Source organism: Brienomyrus brachyistius, chromosome 1 (assembly GCF_023856365.1).
Source record: "Brienomyrus brachyistius isolate T26 chromosome 1, BBRACH_0.4, whole genome shotgun sequence".
NCBI classification, from domain to species: domain Eukaryota; kingdom Metazoa; phylum Chordata; class Actinopteri; order Osteoglossiformes; family Mormyridae; genus Brienomyrus; species Brienomyrus brachyistius.
Genome location: NC_064533.1, coordinates 55,543,365 through 55,569,308, shown reverse-complemented (window position 1 = coordinate 55,569,308; position 25,944 = coordinate 55,543,365). Strand labels below are relative to the sequence as shown.

Here is a 25,944-nt window from a genome sequence, read left to right as displayed (position 1 = left end):
CAGGGCAGACCAGCATGCCAGGAAGGCGGGGCCCAGCTGGACATGGATATCCCACGGCTTACGACCCCCCCGTGGCCCTCAGATCTCTTTTCAAGGGCCCGCCTGATGGCTCTTCGGCGAATGTGTGGGGCACTCTGCCAGCATCTCCTTAAACGAAGCTGCGAGACTTGGAAAAACTGAACCTTCTCCCCATCCTCTGTTCAGGCCACCGTCACCCTGGCAACCTCCAGTTTAGTTTGCTACACGTCTAATACAGGGGGCTCCTCTTGTTTTCGAAGAGACAGACCAGTTCCCTGCTGCCCCCCGCGTTGGTCTGCCCTGAGAGTCATCGCAAGGGCCCCAAAGTCGAGGGGGTTCAGGGGTCACAGGGCTATAGGACAAGTCAACATTTTAATGTTTCTCTCGTATTAGGGAAAATGCGATGCGACATGCCAAAACCCTGAAAGCACCCCTAAGCTTGAACCCAGGGCTCAGTAAAGCACTTGCCTGCTATTTCCAAATCACTTTTATCACGTCCAGACAGTCCAACATGATACACCATTAGCACATTGTAAATCGAAACACTGGCAGACCAGCGATGAACTTCGGTATAAATAGTGACTTCAGGGACTCATGGGAAAGGATCGGAGAGAAACAGAGCTCCTTTCAGTAGGAGAAAATAAGCAAAACGAGAGAGGACTGCACACTGCACTTACCTGTCTGTGTCCCCAGGGAGTCCCTGGCCTTCCTGCAGGAGCTCCTCACAGACAAGCACCAGCACCTTTGCTTGTAGGTTTAACTGCTGCTCTCTTTAGTGGTAGTGCTCCTTCCCCCCTCCCCCAACTTATAGAGTGTCCCAGGACTGTGTCTCTGACAGCGTGACATCACTGACAGCAAGGCGGTGCCCTCCCTCTTTCCCTCCCTCCCTCCGTCTCTCTCTTCCAATGCTCCACACCTCCATCCTGCTCCTGGTCAGACCCTCCTCTTTTCTAGGAGGCTCACACTGTTCCAGCTGTTGATGCTGCCATTGGATAATGGAAACAAATTACGCCTCTCTGAGCCAGAATAATTATTACCACAGCCCTCTGAGCCAGGAAAATTCTAAGCACACTCCTCCAAAACTACGATGTTACAGACACACCCCTCCGAATCAGGGAACTTATAACCATGCCTCTCCAAACCCAGGACATTATAGCCACACCTGTTCCAATCAGGGAAACTATACGTACACCTCTCCAAACCAGGATGGTATACCCTTGCCCCTCTGAGTCAGGGAAATTATAACCACACCCCGTGAAGCCCATAATATTATAGGCATGCCCCTCTGAGCCATGGCAACTAAAACTACACCTCTCCAAACCCAGTATGTCACAGACACACCCATACGAACCAGGGAAATTGTAACTATGCTCAATACCCCCCTCCCCCCCCCCCCCCCCCCCCGCCCCCCCAAATCAAGGACACTACAGTCATGCCCCCCTGAGCCAGTGAAATTATAACCACGCACCTCGAAATCCAGGATATCATAGCCACACCCCCTAAGCTAGGGACTGTCTCTTTAACCCATTAGAATTTGGTATTTACAGATAATATACTGAAATGATGCAGTGATGTTCAGATGCTCGAGCGAAGTTGTTGCTGAGCGACTGGTAGAGTACCTTCCTCCCCGTGAAGCCCCATTACCCCTCAGTTCATGTACTGCTCCCGCATGCTGGAACAGTTGTCTTCTGCGTGTGAATAACAGCTCCTGCATTGCTATAAAAGGGGCAGCTTCTTGTTCAAATCTGATGATAGTAACAAGGAACAAACTGTAAGCTGAGGACTGCTTGCGCTTTTTCTGGCTTTAGACTTGTATGCATGTAGCTCTTTCTCTAAGTGCAGGGCAGTACATAAACTAGCTGCATAGTATGAAATAAAAGCCACTGCCTCTCCTGGGTCATACTCTCAACCTATTCTGCACCAGAAAACTTTTCATGTGACTGAAAGTCTGATAGTTGAGAGTATGACACAGGGCTGAAATAGGTATGCAACTCTCAGATGGGGTGATGGGCGAGGAAGCTGGTCAGCATCATTGGAAGGTGATGGTTCAGCAGGACAGGATGGGCGCTTTGGTGGGTCGATGCTGCCCAGCACTTAAAACATTAAAGATACATGAAGAATCACGACGAGGCTAAACAGCAGGCAGAAATGTACTGGAGAGCCGTGGGTCGAACAGCAGGGCTCCTTGAGAAATTGAGAGTTAAATTCAGGAGCACAGGAACCCCGGAAATTCAACCCCCTCCCCAACCCTCCACCAAGCAGACTGCAAAAACAAACATCAAGCAGACTGCAGAGGAAAGCTGTGTGAACAGAGAGCCACCTCCCCCCAGATATCTGTATGCTACTGGCCAGCCCTCCTGATCTGACAGTGTTATTATGTCAGGTGCTGTTTGGATCAAACATCCGAAGGGCCTGAATCTTACAGGCACCTTATGGGCACATTATGGGCACCCAAACGGCCCGCTGACTCCCCAGGCAGTGCCACTCATTATCACAATAAAGTAGGCAGCTAATAAAAGGATCCCACCACACCTTTGCTCAAATTTAGCTCATATAGCTCTGTGTTTCACCATGTTTGGTAAACAACAACATTGCCATGCAAACTCTAAAACAACAGGACAGCATTACAGGGAGGCACAGTGATTCAATGACACCCATCCCCCCACCTGACAATGTCCAGTGAGCCCTCCATAACACCCATCTGGAGACACAGCTTCCTGATATGATCACATGGTTTATGTAAAGTCTTCCAGTCCACTGGACCCGCCTGTTGCCTCCTGTCTTTAATGTTCCCTGGCACAGCAGTCATGCCGCCCCTCGGGAAGAAGTGCCCACCTACACAGCACTGCATTCCCAACAGTAAGCAAGACAGAGCAAGCAAGAGACAGCAAGGGAGGGCAGGAGAGAGCTAAAGAGAGTCTGTGGTACCCAGGCTTCTGGCTATGGACAGCACCCCCCCTCCCGGCACACCTAAACTATTCCAAAAATGTGTTTCCGAGCAGTAAGAAAACTCCCTGCTGTCATGGGGACACACACGATCCACACCCCCATGCACTGTCTGCCTACCTCCCCCCCTCTTTCAGGAACTCCAACATCTGCTTCCTGAGAAAACAGGCTGTTTCCAGATCTTTCTATCGCAAGCGAGATGTTAAGCTGACAGCTATGAAATGTAGTTATGGCCCCGAAAATCAGTCATCATAAACCTTGTCCCGATTTCAGTCTTTTATTCTGAGACACTGACACTTCAGTGTTGGTTCTCCTTAATTATAATAAAATGTGGGTTATTTGATCTAAATATTGCTTTTTGGGCTGCATGCTTGGAGTGCCTTGTGGACGCTGGGCAGCTCTAACATGACGGGCATTCCCCCCTCGTAAAACTCGAAGCCACAGCAGTACAGCACGTGTTACGTCATGTCTAGCATTTCAGAAACCTTGGCCATGATGTCACAGTTCTCTTTTCCTTATCAGTGTAACTGAGATGACAAATGACCAGAATGAAGACGGTTCCACACCTATATTATCATCAGATGACATCATCAATCCCCATAGATGTGGGGGACCCTTAAATAAGTGACCTTTAACTCGGGTTATGACTCCAGTTGAGGTAATGATGTCTTTAGATATCTACAGGTTATTTTCAGATGAAACTTGGTTCATTACTTCAGACATGTAAACTGACCCCAAACCCTGCTAACCTACCAAACCTACTGCACAGATACATATATCCCACTGCTTCCCACTCAGCAGGCACCAGCTAAACCCTCACATTATTTTCCACTAGCTCTCTTTTCTGACTTCCGGGAGGGTCAGGGCAAGCCCCGTTAATTCCCTGCACATGTGAACTCGCAGCAAACTTGCAAAGAGAAAGTCCGAGTGTCCGAGTAGAATTACTACTGGCTGCATATAAAATATTTCCACTGAAAACGCCTCCTTTGCAGAATCCAGGGGAGATTGCAGGAATCAGCACAAAGGTGCAGTGTCTCCAGGGTCCCACTGGGCTATGAGTGTGACACAATCAGTGTATAAATGCCTGCATATTCAGTTTCACCCAGGGAGGTCACTTTCCATTCATGGGGGGGGGGGGGCACTCCTCAGACTATGCCCCCTGCTGGAGATTGGGGGGTAATGCTTTTGTATATTACCATATCATTTACATTTTATTTAGCAGATGCTTTTATCCACAGGCACATACATTTTGAGGAAGCAGGGAACTGATAGTTCCGGCAGCAACTGAGGGACCAACAATCACATCATGCTGGGATTTGAACCAAAGACCTTCCGATCACAGTTCACTGTATTTCAAGTTTGTATTTCAAAGCAGCCAAGGCATGGGGCTGCCCCACCTCAGTGCTCAGCCTTACCTGCTGGCAGGTCGTCACCATGCTGGTGGAAGTTCTCGTAGGAGTCCCAACGGATCAGCAGGTCCTGGGTGTTGTAGTCCACTAAGACGCTTGGTCCGTTTTCCAGGTGCTCCATACCTGATTATCACATATACACACTGAGGACTCCGAAGTGACCAATTAATATTCAAATTGCGCTCTGTCTCCTGGGGGGGTTTTGAAGCTTCTGAAGTTTCATGGAACTTTGCTGGGGATTACATGGGGACCACTGGTCATCGTATGACTTGCTAAAGCATCCTGTTGATCCCTGGTCGAAACTGGTGCCCCTCTAGGCTTGTCCAAGGCCAAGCATGACCTGACACAGGAGACTTTCCATAGGAGACTATCCACAGAGACTTTCCACAGAGACACCAGCTGAGGCTCACCTTGGATTTTCTCTGGCCCCAGAGAGAAGACAAACTCCACTCTCCCACAGTCAGGGAATCGCTCATCTGTTAACAGGGAGAAACACAGGAGAGGACCACAGTGTTTCACATCCCACATTCTATATACCAAACCACTCTATTCCGACCTGCGGGGATAACATGATTGCTATACGCATTAAAGATGCATCCCTGGCTTCCCATTCTGAATTTCAGTAGAACCAACAAGGTGTAATCAGGAGGGATTCTATCATTTTGGGTAGCTGGTTGTATAATATGGTGTGGTCTGAACATTGCACATGTCCAAGACCACATGCAGTCTGTGTGCTTATACAGGGACTCCCACAGTGAAGTCTACCTCTGCAGGACTCATCCAGCTCTTCCTTGGTGAAGACCACATCCAGGTCATGGATGGCACAGGTGTGGAACTGGACCCGGAAGATCACGTCTCTGGCAGGGCCTCGGAACCCTTTGTGGTAGCACTTCAGCTGCAAAAAAATCAATGGGGAATTTCTCAGGAAAAAAACACCCACTGAGTATTTCCGACCTTCAAGTCTATGGTGGGAGGCTCCCATTCCAGGTCAATGCTGGGCAACTCTATAAAACCACAGCATCATTCCTAGCTTTATGCTGGTAAATGGATATTATCAGACACTCACATGCCTACAGAAAACTGGACCACCAAAGGGCTGTATACTGCATTTAACAAAGGTGTTCACATCAATCACCTTAAACCTCACTCTAGAACAAAGAGATGAATGACTAGAAGCCCATCAACAGTCAGAATGGTGACCAGCACTGCTCCCAGTCAGCGTCCCGCCCTGTCTCTCTTTTCATGTAGTGGTATAACTGCATCGTCTGACCGCCCTTACCGAGTTGCCTTATCTGACATACCGCCATCCATGCCAAGGCCCATCATGAAGTCATTAAGGTCTGCACAGGAAATTCCTGCCTTCCTGCCTGGTCAGTCACACTTTAATATGGTGCTTTCTTCATACCAGCTTCATTTTCAGTGCTACACTGAGGTCTGGTCTTCGAGACGAGCTTTTCTTTGACTTTGACTTTGATGATCCTGAAGGTCACCTCAGGCTATGCAAAGCTGGTTACCTTACTGGTGAACAATGCATGCTGTTTGTTATAGTCACCATATCTCCCAGGTTTTTTGCTGCCTGTTTAAACCAGACACACTCTGCATAACAAGTGCATGCTACAGGGACTGCATAAAAGAATAACTGTAAAGTAGCTGGATCTTTCACAGATATTTCACAGCAGGGTCAGCCCAGATTACTCCGAGCAGGAAGAAAACAGAGAGAACAAGCATCTTGTGGTATGTACTCAGCAGAACATGGAGAAGTTCCTTAAGGAGGAGGAGCTTATTTGTGGGGGAAGAGTTAATGAGGCAGAAGCCGCTATAGGTTACTCAACCGTGCATGATGAAACTCCACCAGTTGGTCTAGCTACGTAAAGATGTTCTACAGATTTGCCAGTTAATGTTACACATCTGGGTCAATATATTGGACCTGTAATGAAGTAATGAAGAATACCCCCCTAAAGGTGCATTCTCCCTCTCACAAAAGACGCCACTGAACACATGATATGCCTCCACAGATCCTTCACCAAGCCCTACTTCTGTCTTTGGCTACCTTGATGTCTGTTGGGTGACTCTTCATTAAGTTTTGTTTAGCTCCTGTGTTTCATGTTGAGAAGATGATCCACACCCCATTAGCAGATGCACGCTGTACATGAGAGTAGTGTGTGGAGACCTGCGTCTCACCAGAATGTCTCCTTTGAGCATGAGCCCGGGTTCAATGGTGATGCAGATGCTGGTCTGACTGTCACCCTGTACGTTGCTGCAGAGATCAGACAGGAAACATGTAGGAGTCACTCACAGGCATGCGATAGCCATCATTACAGGTCAGTAGCCTCTCAGAAGCGAGCAGAACCACATATTACTGGTTCTTTTTGAATGGGCAGAGGGGTGGACAGATCTGCAGTGCTTGTGTGTACCTGCTGGCATCAGATTCACACCCCACACATCAGGCAATATGACTTACTGCACAGACAATGATTTAAGTAAAAAGTAAAAAGTATCAGATATGACCTCAGCTGTGCCTGGATTTACACAAACACACGCAAATTCACCATCCGTCCCTGAAGATCTTCATTCCCTAGGAGAATTCTCAATGGACTGATGTCATTCATCCATCCATCCATCCATCCATCCATTTACCAATCCACTTATCCTACTGGGTCACGGGGGGTCCGGAGCCTATCCCGGAAGCATTGGGCATGAGGCAGGGAACAACCCAGGATGGGGGGCCAGCCCATCGCAGGGCACACTAACACACCAGTCACTCACACGGACAATTTAGCAACTCCAATTAGCCTCTGCATGTTTTTGGACTGTGGGGGGAAACCAGAGTAATCCCCACGACGACATGGGAAGAACATGCAAACTCCACACATGCAACCCAGGCGGAGACTCGAACCTGGGTCCCAGAGGTGTGAGGCAACAGTGCTAACCACTGCACCACCATGCCGTGATGTCATTCAGTGCCACTAAAATGTAAGAGTCCACTCATCAGTTTTGCAGTTCATATCTTGATTATTAACTATATCACAGTTAAGAAGAGTCACTCTTACTATATGCCAGAGGTATAAATGGGCTGCATAGCTTGGTATATCTTCAGAAAAGGACGGCAACCTGGAAGAAAGAGCAACACAAAGAGGTTAGCGTCCAATGTGAGGAGGAGTAAAAACCATCAAATGTTCAACAGAAGCCTGTCAGAATGTCTGCAAGGGTTGCACAGGGCATACATGCTCACCTCCTCTGGACTCAAAGTCAGGGATCCCATGCATGATGACATGATGTAGGAACAGTGGTTTGTTGTTGATCTTTATCTGACCCGACAGCAGACCACTGAAGTATTGCACGTACCTGGGCCAGACAGAGGGACAGAGGATATTATTTAAACACACCTCCACCATTGCTGGACTGCATGCTCCTGGGTCATAGTACGTGGCACTCCACAGCATCTCCACTAACCCCTGCCTGCTGAAGCCCCAGCGGGCCTCAGTGAACATGTGCATAAGCAGGACAGGGTCCCAGACATCAGAAACCAGAAATCCCCCACACCCTGATTGAGGCACCATCCAAGAGTTTCCAATGCGATGGTGACATGGCCTGAGTAGAGACGTTGTTGTCCAAGTTGAGTTGCGCACAATGGAAACAATTTCATACCGAAGCACGTAAACGTGTTTTTACAGAGACTGTTAAAGCGGCCCTTGGGAGACTAAACTGGCAATCACTGCCTTAACATCACACATGCTGCCCATAAGCACAACATGCTGCTGGGCACCAGCTTCTGGTTAATTATATCCCAGGCAGGAAATAGCAACGCTGAGGTTTAGCACTTTAGCTCGCTGCCAGATTCCTTTTAAAACACTTTACGTGCAACTCGTTTAAACGAGAAGGGGTGGGGGTGTTTTGCAAAACCAATGGGCATCAGCATGGACACTAGAATGGGGTGATGATGGGGAGCAGCCTCAAGGCACAGCTGTGAACGGCAAAAGGGGTCTGATGACCCACGGCTCAGCCCTTTAGAAGAAGATCTCCGTCTGGGTCCTGTGAGCCCGTGTGGAGTTACAGGCAAGGACACGCTGTTTCAGTAACAGCAGAATTAGCTTCTGTGTGTGGAAGATCATGTGAGAAGGTAATACAGTATGAGGAAAGGGATTAGATATCAACACCTACTGACCCTATGATATAGAACTCTCCGTGTAGATGACAGGAAGCAGCCCCTTCTAATGGGACCAAAGGTTTCATTTTCAAAGATAACAGCTCTTTTCAATTTCAGCAATTAGGCCTCATTGAGAGATAAGTGATCCCCTGGAATGTACCAGCAGAAGGAGAAATTAGATGACATTAGGACAGGTTAGAAGCTATGAGACTGTACGAAACATTAGAAAAAGTTTGGAACATTAGGATAAGTTATTAGAAATACCACACTTCCGCCCTTAGGGCAAATTCATAAGAAAACAGAATCAGTCTGTGAAAGCAACAGGAAGTGTGAAGGAACTGACCTCTGCTGAGAGGATTAGGGTTAGAAGACTTTAGGAGAGGGGCGGCATGGTGGTGCAGTGGTTAGCACTGTTGCCTCACACCTCTGGGACCCAGGTTCGAGTCTCCGCCTGGGTCACATGTGTGTGGAGTTTGCATGGTCTCCCTCCGGGTAGGGAGGGATAGTCTCTCTCCCTCCCTCCCTCCCTCCCCATGGTCTCCCTCCGGGTACTCCGGTTTCCCCCCACAGTCCAAAAACATGCTGAGGCTAACTGGAGTTGCTAAATTGCCCGTAGGTGTGCATGTGTGCGTGAATGGTGTGTGAGTGTGCCCTGCGATGGGCTGGCCCCCCATCCTGGGTTGTTCCCTGCCTCGTGCCCATTGCTTCCGGGATAGGCTCCGGACCTCACGCGACCCAGTAGGATAAGCGGTTTGGAAAATGGATGGATGGATGGACTTTAGGAGAAAGTGTAAAGAGACTGACCTCAGCAGGGAGGGTTAGGGTTAGATGGACAGACTGACCTCTGCTGGGACGGCTGGCCCACAGGAAGGACCTTGTCTTCATAAAAGTGCTTCATGGCGAATCTGTCCAAGGCCTGATCCGCACTGCAGAAAAAACACCTTTTAGTTCCCTATCACACTGCTTTGTTTTTTACAGCGTCAAAGTCACATACACCTGTATCCATCGTTCTATCAGACACTTTAAAGTCAGCCAGCAACATTCAAACTTTACAATGGACTTTTTAAATCTATACTAATGATCACAGAATGACCAGCACACTGTTGTACAGTTTGAATTAGCTCCTTCAATCCACAGTGTATGATTGATCGGGCTCCTCTGGGCTGACAGCCAGAATTTATGGAACATGGCCAATTGCTCTCAACCCACTAATGATTTATCGGCTTACTTCAGATATCATCAGCTTCTGGCCAAACAAACAAAAGATTGTGGATAAAGTGGTGGTGCAGCCTCACCTAGCTGATATGTTGCTGTAATGCATGTAGGCAGCGACCACGACCCCTGTCCGTCCGCGGTTGCCCTGTGGACAAAGCAAGAGCTCATTGGGGTCCAAATCCTCTGGCTGGCAGAGTAATCAAGCCCCTTGAGCAAGACCCCTAAATCTAAGGGGGAGCTGCATGCTGGCTGACCCCAAGATTTCTTTGCTTAAATGTCACTTTGGACAAAAGTTTCCATTAAATAAATACATTTAATGAATAGGAGGAGCTGTTACATGCTGCATACTACAATGATGTCTTTCAATAGCATGCGGAACAATATAAAAACATGTAAAGTACATTTATTCCAATATGCCAGTATCAGTGCTCTCTAACTACCCCTTTCTATAACAGGTTACTATGTTGACAGTATGTTTACCATCATACCCTTAGCATTGACTAGCATGCAGAGAATCACACAGTGCCTGGGCTTAATGGATACAGCTGCTGTAGCTTCATGCAGCTAAAACTCCAGCATTGCTCTACATTTAGCCCTTTAGCTTGCTAAGTCACACTCTCTCAGTCAGATGTTATTTTGCAATTATTGGCTGAATTCCTGCTATTAACACTATCAACAGACCAGTCCCTGGGGAAAATGTTCCCTGCTGACACACTGTCTCTGTGTACACAAACTTTAAGATAGTAACCATGATGACAAGATCTCATGGCTGTGCTTTCAGATCCATGACTCACTCTGAAGCCTTTCAGATAGAGAAGCAATGAAACAATGAAGCTGATGCATCAAAACAGACTCAACATCACCATCTACTGTCAAGTATTGTGTATGGGCATGAGCTGAGGCATCACCAAGTAATGCCATTCAAAGACGGTCTTAGGGGGAAAAAAATGGTAAATATTGAATAACCAATAACAGATAACTTTAGCCTTAGGCATGATCTGCTTCACACTATGAGACTTATTTAAAGGTTTTATAGTGACAAGGGTGAGAGGTGCATGCTGGGAAGTTGGGCTCCTTGCCTTGTTGTGTAGCACCACTACATTGTGGGGGTCTGCTTTGAGCCACGTGTCCATAGCCTTGCAGATGGTACAAATCTTGTCTAGGGCTGGTGCGTGGTGGTCAGGCCAGCCAAAGTCTAACACCTGGACGGGCAGACGGCAGTGTGCAAGGTACAGTTCTGCATTCATGATTAAAAGTCGGACAGTTTAGGGAATAACCTTTTATAATGGAATTCAGTAGAGACCAGTTAGGGTCACTTCTGGACCAGTGTCAGCACAACTCACCTTTGGGTTCAGCTTAGTCAGGTCATGCCTCTTTTCACTGATGTTGATGACCTGCAAGCCAGACAGGCATGTTCAAGTCACAGAGCAGGACGTGGTCTCACCATGGCAGATGCTGCTGATTCAACAGTGGACTGAGAATGATTAGTCAGATGCATTGGAAAACGAGAGGAGCTAGAATCCCTGGAAGGATGCTTGAGGGAGAAGAGGCAAAGCATTAACCACAGATATTATACACAGTTATGCTGAACGAGCCAGGGCGAAGTCAATGTGGAGCCTGGGTGGAGCCAGTCTGCATTACCAGGTAATGAGCCCCATGCTTGGACCTCAACATGGTGGCCACCTCCTTGAGGTGAGCACTGTGGCTGTGTTCCTCAGCACTGGCAGGGAATGCCACCACGATGATGCTCTCAGTGATATACAGAAGGTCCACATCATAGTTCTCCTCTCCCTGGATCAGGCTCAGTGTCCTGTAGAGGACATACAGAGAGGTAGATATGTCCGTGTAGCTTGATCATGACATCCTTTTCTCAAAAATCACTGTAGTAGAAATGCAGAGAGAGTCTGAGAATGATCTGCTTTCATACACATGACTGATGCATAATCCAAAGAACCCCATGAAGTGTATAACTTAAAGCTCATTGGTGTAAAATAAACACCACTAAATGATGTGACAGCAATAAGTCACTATGGGTTCATCTTTTTGTTCTTTCATGTATAGAACTGTAAACTACAATAAAAGTATCATTTGACAAAATTTAAAGACCCAGTTTATATGCAATATAGCAAACAGAGTCTGAGTAAGACTGAGTCTGTTTGAAGGAGCCACCAGGACATGCAGGAAGCTGCTGAGATAAGTGTGAGGTCTATGCAATAAACAAGTGCGACGGTTTCAAAAAGCTCTTTGCTATTGTTTTCCTGAGTGAACCACTGTCCAAGAAACATTCCACAAACAGCCAAAGTGATTCTGAGCCCAACTGAAACAAAAGCACAATGTAGCTTTAGTCCAGGACCCAGAGATCCTGGGATCAGAAAGGATCTTTGTCGTCCTCTGTTCCTGGTGAGTAGGCTTCCTTGGGAGCTGCTATGTGCATCTTGTATGACGACAAACCCCAGTAAATACCTGGAGTGTCTGAACAATGAGCAGTGCTGTGTAACTGCGCCGCACTCGTACATCACATCTGATGGGAAGGCGTGGTGAAAGATGCTTTCTATCAGATGCCACATAATATATGACTGCGGATCTTGTGTGCTAAACATCCTCAGCCAGCGTGTGAACATTGTTGTGCTTGATGTTAGGTTAGCAAACAGAACATGTCCGAAGGGGAGTGGTAAATAGCCCTCCAGAGGCTGTTTAACATGGGAATGACCAATCAGCACTTGGAACGCAGCTCTGGCCAAACTATGTCTGCTGATGCATCCCTCACTTTATGCTTTTGGTGCTTAGAGAAGTCATCTGGTTAGTGGTGTAACACTGAAAAAAACACAATGTGTCTAATGTAAAGCAGATCAAAGCCTCATTTAGCAGAGACTGAAGCACTGACGTGACCGCCAGGTCAACATGTCCTGCATTCTCTAACTCCCCATGAAATCCAAGAATGAGAGTTCAGCTACAGATGACCAAAAGACCATTAATACATGAGTCATGGATTGGCAGCCATTCATACCGTGAGGGCTTGAGTCTTGACTCGGTGGAAGACTTGATTGAACTCTGCAAACAAACAGATTTGAGGCATTTCAATTAATGGTACATAAACAGAGGAAATTTCTCATGGAAACCCAGAGGAGAGACCACAAGAACCCCAGAGGCAACCCAGAGAAAACCCAGAGGAAGCCCTGAGAAAACCCTGAGGGAACCCTGAGGAAGCCCTGAGGAAACAAGATGTGGCTGAGAGCAGGCTCCTCATTGCTGAACTCTGCACAGCGCCAATTTATTATGACAGTCATTTCCACATGCCCCTGCTTCCATATAGAAACCCAATGGATGAATTAGAGATACAGTCGTTCTGTGTTGCAGCACATAGAAGACACATTAAGATTCATTTAGGGTGTTACAAACAAGCAGATGGGCTTGGTTGCAATTAGTAGTGTATCTTCCTTGACTAACCAGTAACTGGCTAAAACTGTGCTGTAAATTCCTGTAACTTAATTGTAATTTGAGCAGAAGTAACTGAATCTATAATAGTGAGAAACACATGCAGTTGTTTACACAGTTAACATGTTGTTTACACAGACATGATGGCTTAAGTAAAAATAATTACACAAAGACATTAGATTGGATATTAACAATTACCGAAGTAAATCCCATGCCATAGACCTGGCACAAAAGCACCCAGACATGGACCCTGAATCCCCCACCCCAGAAGAAGGCTGGTGGGGAAGCGGCATGCAACATTCTGATCTGTTATAAAAGACAGCTGTGAGTTATAAAGGTACCAGAGGTTTGAGTGTATAAAGAGAAGAATAGTGCATGGGTCCACAAACTCTGTACCACACCTCTCCCTCAACAGGTGCTTCTCAACCTTCACTTGATACCATCCAACACTTTATAGACACAAACTTCAATCATCTTACAAACCAAACGTCTTTTGAACAGTACCTTCTGCAGGTACTCCTGTCCCTTGTCCTGGACCCTACCTTCTGCAGGTACTCCTATCCCATGTCCTGGACCCTACCTTCAGCAGGTACTGCCCTCCCCATCTCCAGGCCCATCTGAGAGAGGAGAAGTCACTTGGCAGGGAACTTCTGGAGCTGACTGCAGAGGCCTGGTGATCTCTGCTGTTGTTCATTCTTATCTCGAATGTCCCTTAACTCTCCAAATAACCAGAGCTTTCAGACTCAAGCTGCTCCCTGGTTACCACATGCCTGGCATGTAATGTTTGGCCTCTCTGCACCCCCCCCCCCCCCCACCTTGTTTGCCCCACCTTTCACTCCTCCCTCCATTTCATGCACTCCCCTCCCTCTTTAACCCTGACACAGTGGCGGTCTTGGCGGGCTCCCCTCACAATCTGTTCAGCATTACAGGCCTCACTGAAGCCCTCCGCAGGCAGCTATTTAAAGCTTCTCTCCATCAATGTGAGTTTTCAGGCAGCACTAGAGCTTTTCTCAGATAACACACTGGAAGAAGACCTCAGTGCTTTCGGTGCTGAGAGTTCAGTTCATCTGGATGAGGCTGCTATCATTACCCCACAGCAATGACTAGCAGGAGGAATTGTGAGGGTCTTACTGCTGACTGTTAATTAGCAAAAATGAAAACTCATCATCATCTTCATTTAAATGCAGTGGTGAAAGGACATGATATTTGTTTGAAGGAGAACCTGTAGCATCTACAGCAGGATTTTGTGGAAGATGATGGGAGCTCCTGATATAGAATGGTCAAGGTGATTTCAGAAGTTGGGGAAATATATCCTGGAAGGCTGAGTCCAAGGAAGGAAGAAGAAAACATAAAAAGAAATAAAGTGAAAGAGCAGAACAGATCATGTGACTAAGGCCACCAGCGTGGGTGAAAATGGTTATGTTTTCCTAGACCCTGGACTGGAATGGGGTTCGAGCAGCAGAAAGTACTGAGGAGACCCAAGGTCACATTTTGCTATGCTCCTGCATGTTACGGCCACTCTGTGCTGACCATGAGATGTCAGAATGACAATAGGTTAACATCTGCAACACGGCTATGACTATGCTCTATTGAAAGATGCTCGTCTGGTTATGTAAGAATCCTCCAAGCCATAATTTCACACTCTTCTGCTCTCTGGCTCACTAAAGCACTTACGCAAAGAGCTTCATGACAAATAGAAGCGAAAGCATCATTTTGGTCCATCTCTATCTGCCGCTTTATAACCAAACACATCTGAGGACACTTGGACAAAGGGTGTGTAAGATCCTCTGATATCCCCACACTTCACTGGATCATCTTCACTATGCAAATACAGAAAGACAGACGCAAGCCTCATACTAAAGTGAAACCATGCCTGCGGGAAAATAACTTATCGGTTAAAATATGAATAAGGAAATAATCAATAAGGAAATAAAATAGCCACAAAATATAAATTAATCTCTAATGTGTGTGGGTAGTGAATACTCTTGTAGTCCTGCAGATCGCTGTGACAGACTGCTGAAGTCCACATTGTAAGCGCACTATGCTTAGTGTCTGCAGAGACCACTGGTTCGATGACGTGTGCTCATCTGGAATTTCACATAACGCAACCCTGACGTGCTAGACTGACACACTTAGTCATATGCAGCTGTGGTTGGGCAGGGACTAAAAATGGGGGGAGGGCACCCAACATCGCTTGATCAGGGCCTTACCCCCTCCTCGGAAAAAATGGAGACTTCATGAAATGCTGTTCAGCCAGCTGAACTAGGGATTTGGGGTTGGTGATTCAAGAGGAAGGTCTGATAACTCCAGGCTAACAATAAGGCAGCAGGATATAGAAAATCTCTCTCTCTCTCTCTCTCTCTTTCTCTCTCTCACACACACACACACACACACACACACACACACACACACACACACACACACACACACACAGTTACGGTGGAGGTTTAACAGTGACCCTCGAGCATAATAAAGGAATCTCAACTCCACCCCAATAAAAATCAATAACAAGCAAAGCCTTTTGTCATAGCAAAAGTGCAGACACATGCACAAACATCTATGTTTGTATTCATATTTTTTTTTCCTTGTAGGGGCTGAAACAAATGGGCCTCACATAAAAATAACAGGTTTTTATCATATTGTCCCCACAGCGCACTGAATCAGCTGATGGTTATTTATCTCCTAGCTATAAAAGCTGTTTTTGAGTTGTTTTGGCTTAAGGCACAACATGCCATTAATAAGCTATGGACCAGGAAAATATTAAATACCAGAGTAGACACAAAATTCTTAAAATAACTCAAACAATGTCATGCTGGTTCAATGTTCTGTTCAGAGAATTAAAAAACGGCTCAGAATCAAGAGAAAAAATCTAGAATAATGTTCAGCGAACAAAACAAAGGTGATAAGTGCTTACCATAGTTTCGGCATGTCTCAGGGAAATGTGGTGACCTGCAAGCTGGAGAGAGGAGAAGAGGAAGGAGCAAAGGTGAGACAGACAGGTGCTCATCCATGCAAAGAAAAAGACAGCAAGAGCACAACACCAACTACTGGGGCAGAGGAGGCCAAGTAGCTTCAAGTTATTATGTCAAAACCAAGGAAAGACAAGTGATGCTTAAATACATTTCATAAAGCACAACCCTGGACTTGGTAATAAACGTCCCGGGCTTGATGTACGATCAAACAGCAAGAGCATGCCAGGACCATTAGGGTGGCAGTGACCATCAGTCTGCCCTGAGACACAGGGGGTGATTGTAGGGTTTACTCAGGAAGAAAGCATCTGCACATACTCATGCACATCCACACACAAAACCAGGGTCGAAAGGAGTCTTTTTCACAGATCTCTGCTCTAAAAACCTCCCCCTTTCATTTCTCCTCCACTTAGAGAAAACACAACAAATCATTTCCTGAGCCATATCCTGTAGCAAGTACAAAAAGGGCAGCACAGTATACTGAGCAGCTGTGGGACTGACACGTAGCATATTAGCACTTAGCATTGCAAGTTCTGGTGTGGGCATGTTCCCGCTCAGGGTCACTGTCCTCCACAGGCAGGAAATTAGCAACATTTAGAGCAGCTGCTGATCATGGCTACAACTGGTGACAGGAGGAGCTGAGTAAAAGGAATCCAGGAGAGGAGGTAGAGAACCTTTAAGAAAAGTTCTTAACCTGCATTTTTTGCAGTAAAAATGGGCCAAAATTGTATGCTGCCTGAAGCCACCTGCATACATGGCAACCGCAGCATCCCATGCACTCAGAAGTTCCACTCATACCCTGCATTTTTCCATCAGTGAGACACACTCCCTCTGCATTAGGCAAGGGGGTGCAATATGGGTGAGGCAGGAAGTAGGAGGGGCCTTATGTAATATTTCTGAAATGGAGTGAACCCCCCCTGTATATCTCAGCACACAGCCACCTACAAAAAGGACACCAACTTTAATGACTGCCTGAATCAATGCATAAATCAGTTTGTTTTTAAAGTGGGGAAAAGAACAGTGTTCAGATACTCTTGCTCACATAGCAATCAAAATTCCACAAACCTTACACAAACGAACCACTTTTATCAACCACCATGTGTTTCCTATTAAATTTATGAGCTTTTACTGGAAATTCATCTCCTCAAATCTCTTTAAATGGTATTTCTTTAAATGTATATTGTAAGTCTTGACTGTAACAGAAAAGGGGATATTCAGTTTGGATATAGTAAGTATAGGTCAAAAAAAGTGAAAGACAGGACACACAACCACCTACAGGACAAAGGAGAGAGCTGCAAGTTTGGCAGAGAGAGACATGATACGCAACCACCCTATAGGGCAAAGAGGAGATGCTCAGGTCTGGCAGAAAGAGACAGGATGCACAACCCCCTACAGGACAAAGCAGAGAGGTACAGGTTTGGCAGAGAAAGACAGGATACAAAACCTCCTACAGGACAAAGGAGAGAGGTGCAGGTTTGGCAGAGAGAGACAGGATACGCAACCCCCTACAGGACAAAGAAGAGATGCTCAGGTCTGGCAGAGAGAGACAGGATGCACAACCCCCTACAGGACAAAGGAGAGAGGTGTAGGTCAGGCAGAGAGAGACAGGACACACAAACCCCTACTTGACAAATGAGAGAGGCACAGGTCTGTCAGAACTCTGTACTTGAGCCTGCAGCCCAAACCATTCTGGCAAACCCCCTAAAAAGGGCATGTGACATGCTGCCTCATCCACACCTTTCGCCTCTTCAAAACCATTTAAGGCTGATTTACAGCTGGCCAATGAAGACCTCAGCAGGCTGACTGTGGAACAGCCAATAAACAAGCTGTTTTGAATTGCAGGGATGTTCAAACCACCTCAAGTCTGCTGTCTGCATCTTCCTAGGCAGTCCCCACTGTACAGACACTGGGCAGAGAAACACAGCTAGAGTCCATCCATCCATCCCTTCTGGCTACAGGGTGTGCCTCTGTTGAAACTACATACTGCTACAAATGGTTTTGCGTGGTTGGAATAAATAGGTGAGGTTTTATGGCATATCCATGTCTATGGACATGAGATAAAGATCACATACTTTCGAAGGTGATAATATCCAATGTGGTAATGGTGTACTCTAGCCCTGATTCTGTAAACCAGTCAAGCACGTGAAGCCAGAGACATCCGTATTTACAGCAACACATGGACCCCAGCAGGCAGGATCACAACCACCTTCTACATGTAGATATCAGTAACCAAGCTACCAGGAATACCTTCTACATGTAAACATCAGAAATCAAGCCACCAGTAACACAGTCTACACATTCTACACTCAGGCATCAGGAACCATAGGGCACCATCTTCTGCATTTTTCTGGAGCAGGAGATGCGGGTTGGGTCTCATTCTCATGAATGAGTGGACATCCATTCTGTGATGCTCGGCCCGTCCCGTCCGCTCCTCATGTGTGCCACGCCCCCTGACTACCCACGTGTTCTTTCCAGATCGTTGCCACCTGTGTCTGATTACTTTGATTAGTCTTGTCCTGTGTTAAGTCCTGGTCTTGCCTGTTACCCTTGTCGGTCATTGATGTTACCTAGTGTACGTCTACGAGCAATGTTTCCTGTGTCCAGTCCGTCCAATAAATCCCCGTTTACCCTTCTTTTGACTGCTCGCCTGTTACCTGTTCGCTCGCCTGTCAGCGCACTCGCCCGCTTCCCGGACGAGCGTGACACCATTCTTTACCTTATAAAATGTGTGATGGTGTGTCTGTTCCTCACCTGCCACATAAATATTGAACCATCATGATCCTAACTGAATAAGTATTAACAATAAAAAATGAATGAATAGATTGACAGATGGATTGATAGATGGATGGAAGGATTGATGAAAGCAGTGTCTTCACAAAATAGAAAACACAGAGATCATGAAACACTGTGAGCTTCAGTGCTAGACTAAGCTGAGCTTCTGCCCAAGATAACCTAAAGACTGTCAACCGCCACTGCTCTAACGCTTTGTTTATTATTCATGGAATCTCGGCAGTGCCTAATAATTAAGTTATAACAAACAACAGAACTGGCCTTACATGTTCCTGGACATGAGCCACAGGAATCCATCTGAAAAAGGCAGCCTGGTCTACTGACGGCTAGCAACAGGGGGAGCAGTTTATTTTGGCAGATACAAACGTAAACATAAAAAGGTGATGAAAAATTCCCGGAGAGTAGCCCCGCAAGATGCTGCAGCAAGCCCAAAAAGGCCGGGCCTCTCCAGTATGCATCGCTTCAGTCCAGCAGGAATTGGGACCCCACCCACAGGATGGGCTGAGTAACTTTCCCAGGCGAGCTGTTCCCATTGCAAACATGCGTGGTGCCACGTGCTGCAGAGGAGAGACTTCCCAGAATACTAAGTGAGTGGGTGAGTGAGTGCACAAGCTCAGCCCCTGTGTAACATTAGAGCATCGTTAGAGGTTAAGCAGCAACGTTAGAAGTGACAGGATGAAAGTCTCTTACCAGCTCATAGTTAGCAGTTGGTACACAGGGTGCATTAACCTGCAAGGCAGAGGAATGAAATGGTCAGCTTTTTACTTGAATATCCACTCAGCAGCCACTTTTGTGTTCCTCTAGGTATCTGAGCTGAGAGCGCAACTGAGACAGTTATAATGACCAGGGGCTGGACACAGTACTAATTAATACATGCTGGCCCCCAGAGTATTAATAATCATGTGCTGGTCCCTCAGAGTATTAACAACCACAAGCTAGTCCTTCAAAGTATTAATGACCACAAGCTGGTCCCCCAGAGTATTAACAACCACGAGCTAGTCCTTCAAAGTATTAATAACCACAAGCTGGTCCCCCAGAGTATTACTGGCCACGTGCTGGTCTCTCAAAGTATTAATGACCATGTGCCGGTCCCCCAGAGTATTAAGAATCATTTGCTGGTCTCCCACAGTATTAATTACCACCTGCTAGTCATTGATGATTTGGGTTTGGCTAAAAGCAAAATAAATGCTCACTTAGTTGCCGAGGATACCAAGTAATCCATAATGTTCAAAGTCATTATCTATGATAATGTTTGTTTTTGTGATAGTGTTTGTTTTTTGGTGTCATCACCAGTCTGCTGATGTATCACATTTCACATCCTTGACCTCTCCTTAGGGAGCCGGCTGCAGGCCATTATATCGCCCTCTGCAACCAGAGGAACTGGAGAGTTCCTGCTGGTTAAAGCTAGTTTACGTCCAGCTTATGGTGATCCCGGTTTTCCAAAAACAGCATAAACGGATTAGTGCTCCCACTGTTGCTGCTTGCTTTTGAAGCCAACAAGGCTGAGGACTGCGCTGAATAAACAGGATAAAGACAGATAATGATGGTCTCTGCAATCAGCACATCCAGATGAATCACTTCCTGAGGATCTGGGGACTGCCATGGCACTGTCATGAAGTTAATGTACTGAGCACGTAAGCCAGTGCATCTCCACACAGGATCTTTCCTGCTAGAACTTAGGATTTTACAGTCATTCTGTATTTTTAAACCTAACCTCCACAATTTAATGGGCTATAAAAATGTAAGCATATCAAATCTGTAGCATTTTTACAGGTATCTGCTGTCATTCCTGACTGATACTAAAGAAATATGGATGTTCCAGGACAGGAAAGTTCAGTTCATTCTTTCATAATGAGCAGTAATGATCCTGGTTGTGTCTCACATATCTTTTCATGGGTGATTTAACTGGATGCGATGGAATTATGGGACTGATACCACAGATGCCAGTTTGGGCATCTGTGAAGATACTCCTGCTCATTGGTAACTGATAGATGACTCAGTACTGACTCATGTCTTTACTGTTGTTGGTAATTTTGGGTATTTTCCTGAATGCACTTTCCCAAATGCATTTATATAAACATAAAGGTTCTTATACTTTTCCAAACCTACACAATTTCAAATCTATTAAAAGCATAATAACATCAAGCAGAACATATTTGCAACCTTACAGTAGGTCTCCACTGTCCCTTCCAGTTCAGGCCAATGAGGAATGCAGATGAACGTCAAAAGCCCAGGAACCTTATATACCTGGTACCTTTGGTGGGATGATTCTGGAGTCTAACTTGGGCTGCCACTTTCGTGAGAGCCTTAATTAAACTCTTGCTGCCAGAAGGTCTGCTGCCATTTATTTCAAGTGCGGCTGTAACATAATTTAAATAATAGTTTTAGTATATCTAGTTAATCTTACTAATGTTAGATTATCACGGCATCATGTTAAACAGCTGGGTGTCTTTCTGAAGCAGTTAAGGACAAGTGAACCACAGCATTAGGTGCTCACATCTGCAGTCTCTGCTTCACAGATCTACTTCCTAAAAATTAAATTACTGTAAATTAATTTTCCTTCCTGGAGTCCATTTATATATAAAACAAGATGGGAAGCCTGGTAGGATCTACAAGCACTGTAGCCTTTCCAGTCCAACAGAAATATGAGAAACATCTGAAGAACACCTAAAGAACACCTTCAGGTTCAGTATACCTGAAATAGTTTTCCTTCACATCATCCTCTGTTCCTCCTCATAAAGGAGGTGTTTTACTTAAAGCAATCATAAAGCTTACCCCGGTATGCACTACATGTGTATGGGGCTCTTAGTTCAGACAGAAAAGTTCTACCATAAAAGGACTCCTGTTTCAGAGGGTCCTGTTCCAGAAGACAGAGTGGGGTTAGAATGAAGTTATAGGCTGCTCCTCTTACCATGTTTATGCTCTTTCAAAGCATGTAAAATGTTCCTTTTCTCTCTGCCTCCCTTTATTTGTAACAGACCATGTTTTTTTCCACAGACCCAATAAAAGCTTTACCCATAGAAGTTCCAGAAGGCTAAATCAAGCAACTCAGAGTGTGACTGAGTGAAGCACCTGATCATACACCCCATACTGTAAGCGCTGCTCGGGGCTGAGTAACAATCTAAGACAAGAGGATAGAACCACAGAAACGAGTCCCTACAGACAGAAGGACGCATGAACCACACCTCAGAAGCAGAGATCTCTCCGCTAGAACCCAAGTCAAACCAGGTTCAATACCCACTCTGACACATCAGCTGTCCTAACAAGTTATTTTGAAGACTAAACCAGCAGTTCATATAACAAAAAGGAAAAGCTTTCTGACAACATACACATCAGGAAATGTGTCTATGACCTTAGCCTCCCAAAGAGGTAAGAACAGCACACATGAAGGGAGATGATAGGAACATTTGACATTTCAGAATGAGAACAGATGGAGAAAACTTTCCTGGTAACCTGGAAAAGCCAGTACTGCTTTAGATGAAAACACACTGCCTGTCCAGAGAATACTCAAGGGACATACAGTATAGTTCTGCTTCAGGTAAACCTGTGCGATGGTGGACTCCCTCAAGTTCCCAAACCCGCTTTCACACCGCCTAAACCCTTTTTCTGGAACCAGGGACATTGCGCATGTTCACACCACTTGGCCCCATTGTACTTCCTCGGAGACAGTTCCAGTGCCCTTTTTCAGTACCTATTTAGACTAGGTACTTTTTGTTCGAACACGAACTATGGTGAGGTGCTTACAGTGATAATATGATAATTGGTTGACCACTAACTTGGAAGTTACATGGGACTGCAGAGAGAAGTAGCAGAGCAAAAATTGAGTGGATGGAATTATTTTTGTACCCCAATTACATTTAATGCTTCAATAATACATTTTTTGGTTACATCTCTATATTTCCGCATCAGAAAATTCTATCTCTAAGCAATATACCTCTGTCTAATAATCTAATATCATCGGGACAATGTTAAAACTTTTCAATACTGTGGAATATACAGTAAAAGATCGATCTGCCAGCCATATTTACAGCAAGAAGAATCACGAAGATGTTGCAGTCATATAAGTAAAATATAAATTGAAGGCTGTGTTCCATTTTGAATGTGATCAATCCCTCTAATAACTAACAAATAACTAACAAAACAACTTATTTACCCTCCATTGTTTTGGAGTAACGATTTAGTTTTGTACAAAAAATATATATATAAGTTTAACCAACAAACTTCTTGTGTCTCCCATGCTTATTTAGCATAAAGTTCCCAGTTACTATTTTTCAGTGTGAACTTGACACACAAAAGTGGCAAGGAGCCTCAAAACTTCCAGGTCCAGACAGTCCAGGAACTTATGAACAGGGACCAGGTTCCCAAACTTAGGTGTGAAAGTCCATAGTGGCACAGCCTCCATGCTCAGCTTAGATGTTTTCACTGTGGTGAACCTTTGAAACTTAACTTACAAAAAAGGGATCTACTGGTGTGGCACACAAGAATGAAAACAGAGTGTGACTCCAGTGTAAATATTTAGCATTTGATAAGCTTCGTAGCACTTCTCAGTTGGTAATTTAAGTTTTGAGACAGAGTAAGACATTGTTAGGTGCCTGAAAATGTTTTCTCTCATACTTCAACACAACAGAAGCCATGTAAGGAATGAAGTATGTTGTTGAGGGTCTCCTGGCAAAGTACTTTGCTTTAGCAAAAATAAACACAGAGAGCTGCCAGAGAGATGAAATTAATGCACCTAGTAGGACTGTGCTCCACAAGCAACAAAACCTCAAGTGGCAGATAATGCTTCCAAAAGTGGAGGTGGACAAGGTCCTGATGCTGAGGCCCAGCAAGAAGCTGGGAGACGAACAGGTCCAGAACAAATCCAGAAGGCTAGGGGACCTAACAGAGGAGTGTCTCCCTGACGGGGTTTTTCTGAAAGCCTGGCTCGGGGGAAAAGCTCCCACTCATGCCTCCAGCCCACACCCTCCCACCCCCCATCTCTCCAGCCCTCCTCACAGTGTTTCAGGCTAGGCTGTATGGTTTCCTGGCTTTATCATGTCAGCCGATACATAAATCAGAGGTGAAAGCAAGCGAGAGCCAAAGCGGGCCCCACGTATCCCAAACATCCCCCCAGGAAGGCAGGGCCCGATAAGACTGGGCCAGAACTCACATACTTTACATAGTGTTCGGGAGCCAGAGGATGGGCTGGGGGCCTCACACGTCCTGAAGCACCACAGCTAAGGAGAGGGCTCTCTAATTGGTCTCCCAGTCCAGGATCTTCAGGTGAAGTTGTACTGGGGGAGACAGATCACATCTACTGGCCAGAAACCAACTCAGACGTCCAACCTGATGGCCATGCACCTTTAATGGAACTGGATGATTACTACCAGGCGAGACGCAGCAAGCATGGCAGAATGCCTCCTCAGGTATCAGCAGTGCTTAACTTGAATGCCCCCGAATCCAGCAGTGATCCAGCACTGATCCATTCTGTAAGCATCGTCCTTCAACCCACAAGTCCAAAAAAGCCCCCCAGGAGATGGCAGGTCTGCTAGAGCTGGAGATGCATCCTAACACAATGGAAAATGCCATGCGGCCTGCGGGCTAGAAAGCTAACACTAAAAACACAGACATGCTGAGGGCACAAACAAAAAGATTGAGGCACCTGCATATGGGCACACATGAACACACACACGTTTGTATTCATATCTTTGTGGGACCCATTCATTAATTTCTGTGGGCGAGCCCTTAGTCCCAACAATGGCAACCTTAACCATAAGTAGCCAAACAAAATTTTTGACTTTTTTGATTGCAGTCACAGATTTTTATAAAATTGAGTTTGCCCTTATGAGGACCAAAAAAACCTGTCCTCACAAAATCAAAATATCAGGTCTTTATCACATCGTGGGGATATCTGGTCCTCACAATGAAGCACATGCATAACCCCCCCCCCCCCCACACACACACACACACAAACACACACAAACCTGTCTCAGGCAGTAAACACATTATACCAGTCCAAATATGGCACCATGCATTCCTCTATCATGTCATGCCTGTAAAATTCCTCATTATTTCCAGCTGCATGTTTACCTCCAGGACACACTCTCTAAAGGCTTGGCTCATGTCCCAGTAATACAGGGTCCTGGCTGGAGCTAGAAGGGAGACACAGGTGATGTCCAGGCTAGTAGCCACAAACGGTTTGGACCTGGCATTACTAAAGGTCTCTGCTGTAAGAGCAAAGCCTGCCCAACCAGACAAATGTCTCCATGCCAACACCAGGGACTACATCACTCCCAGCATTGGATTAGGCCCTCCATAACAACACCAGGACCTCCACAATCAGACCAGGACCTTGACATTCAGATCAGGACAGGACCTACACAAGCAGGCAAGGTACTCCAAATTTAGACCAGTACCTCCACAATCAGACCACTTACTCCACAGCAAGATCATATCCTCCAAAATAATACAAGAGCTTCCAAAAATAACACTAGGTCCAGCAATAAAAAAATGAGGTCTTCTTTGATGAGACCAACTCAAGTCAATCAAACCAGAGACCCCAACACCCGCTGCCTCCTCAACCAGACCACTGGTATTTTCAGTGATACCAAGACTGGTTCACTGTCCTACATGCTCTTACTGTATAATAAAGACTGACAAATAAAGCTACTTGCAGAGCAGCATGATTATGATTTCAGATTTTCTGGAGTTTCCTGTAACTATAGAGTGAAACACAATTATGCACAGCCTATACCCTGAGGAAGCTATTCCGTGGCTAAACATGTCTGAAATCTATGAACAAGCTGTAGTAATTCTCATCTTCCACCTCATAAGTGAAAATAAAAATGTTAAGCTTGCTCTAATTTTGACCTGACATTTTCTTATGCAGTATGCGGCAGCCTGAATGTTTACATTGCATATCTGCAATGAATTAAGACAACATGTGAAACTGCACAATATAGCCTGGAAGTCTTAGCGTGACTGGAGTCTTCTGCTAATCCAAGACTCAGAGTCAGTTCACCTCTGAGGGCTGAAG

General features: G+C 45.7%; 1 protein-coding gene across 24 annotated transcripts in view; it reads right to left on the bottom strand.

Annotated features, from left to right (window-relative positions):
- The window catches only part of LOC125734633 (tensin-like), a 63,702-nt gene that overhangs the window by 15,895 nt on the left and 21,863 nt on the right, over nucleotides 1-25,944 (bottom strand). For 16 of the 24 annotated variants that reach the window (XM_049006140.1, XM_049006142.1, XM_049006150.1 and 13 more), the window contains 14 exons: nucleotides 19,620-19,658; nucleotides 16,085-16,126; nucleotides 12,743-12,786; nucleotides 11,377-11,545; nucleotides 11,079-11,129; nucleotides 10,815-10,937; nucleotides 9,816-9,880; nucleotides 9,363-9,446; nucleotides 7,606-7,718; nucleotides 7,424-7,484; nucleotides 6,555-6,630; nucleotides 5,139-5,268; nucleotides 4,784-4,849; nucleotides 4,380-4,496 (listed from right to left, as the gene is read on the bottom strand). In XM_049006140.1, the coding sequence (XP_048862097.1) occupies nucleotides 4,380-4,496; nucleotides 4,784-4,849; nucleotides 5,139-5,268; nucleotides 6,555-6,630; nucleotides 7,424-7,484; nucleotides 7,606-7,718; nucleotides 9,363-9,446; nucleotides 9,816-9,880; nucleotides 10,815-10,937; nucleotides 11,079-11,129; nucleotides 11,377-11,545; nucleotides 12,743-12,786; nucleotides 16,085-16,126; nucleotides 19,620-19,658 (1,180 nt within the window). Of the gene's footprint in view, nucleotides 1-4,379; nucleotides 4,497-4,783; nucleotides 4,850-5,138; nucleotides 5,269-6,554; nucleotides 6,631-7,423; nucleotides 7,485-7,605; nucleotides 7,719-9,362; nucleotides 9,447-9,815; nucleotides 9,881-10,814; nucleotides 10,938-11,078; nucleotides 11,130-11,376; nucleotides 11,546-12,742; nucleotides 12,787-13,750; nucleotides 13,904-16,084; nucleotides 16,127-19,619; nucleotides 19,659-25,944 lie in introns of those variants that run through there. The other 8 variants (XM_049006147.1, XM_049006164.1, XM_049006160.1 and 5 more) reach the window with 4 other exon arrangements.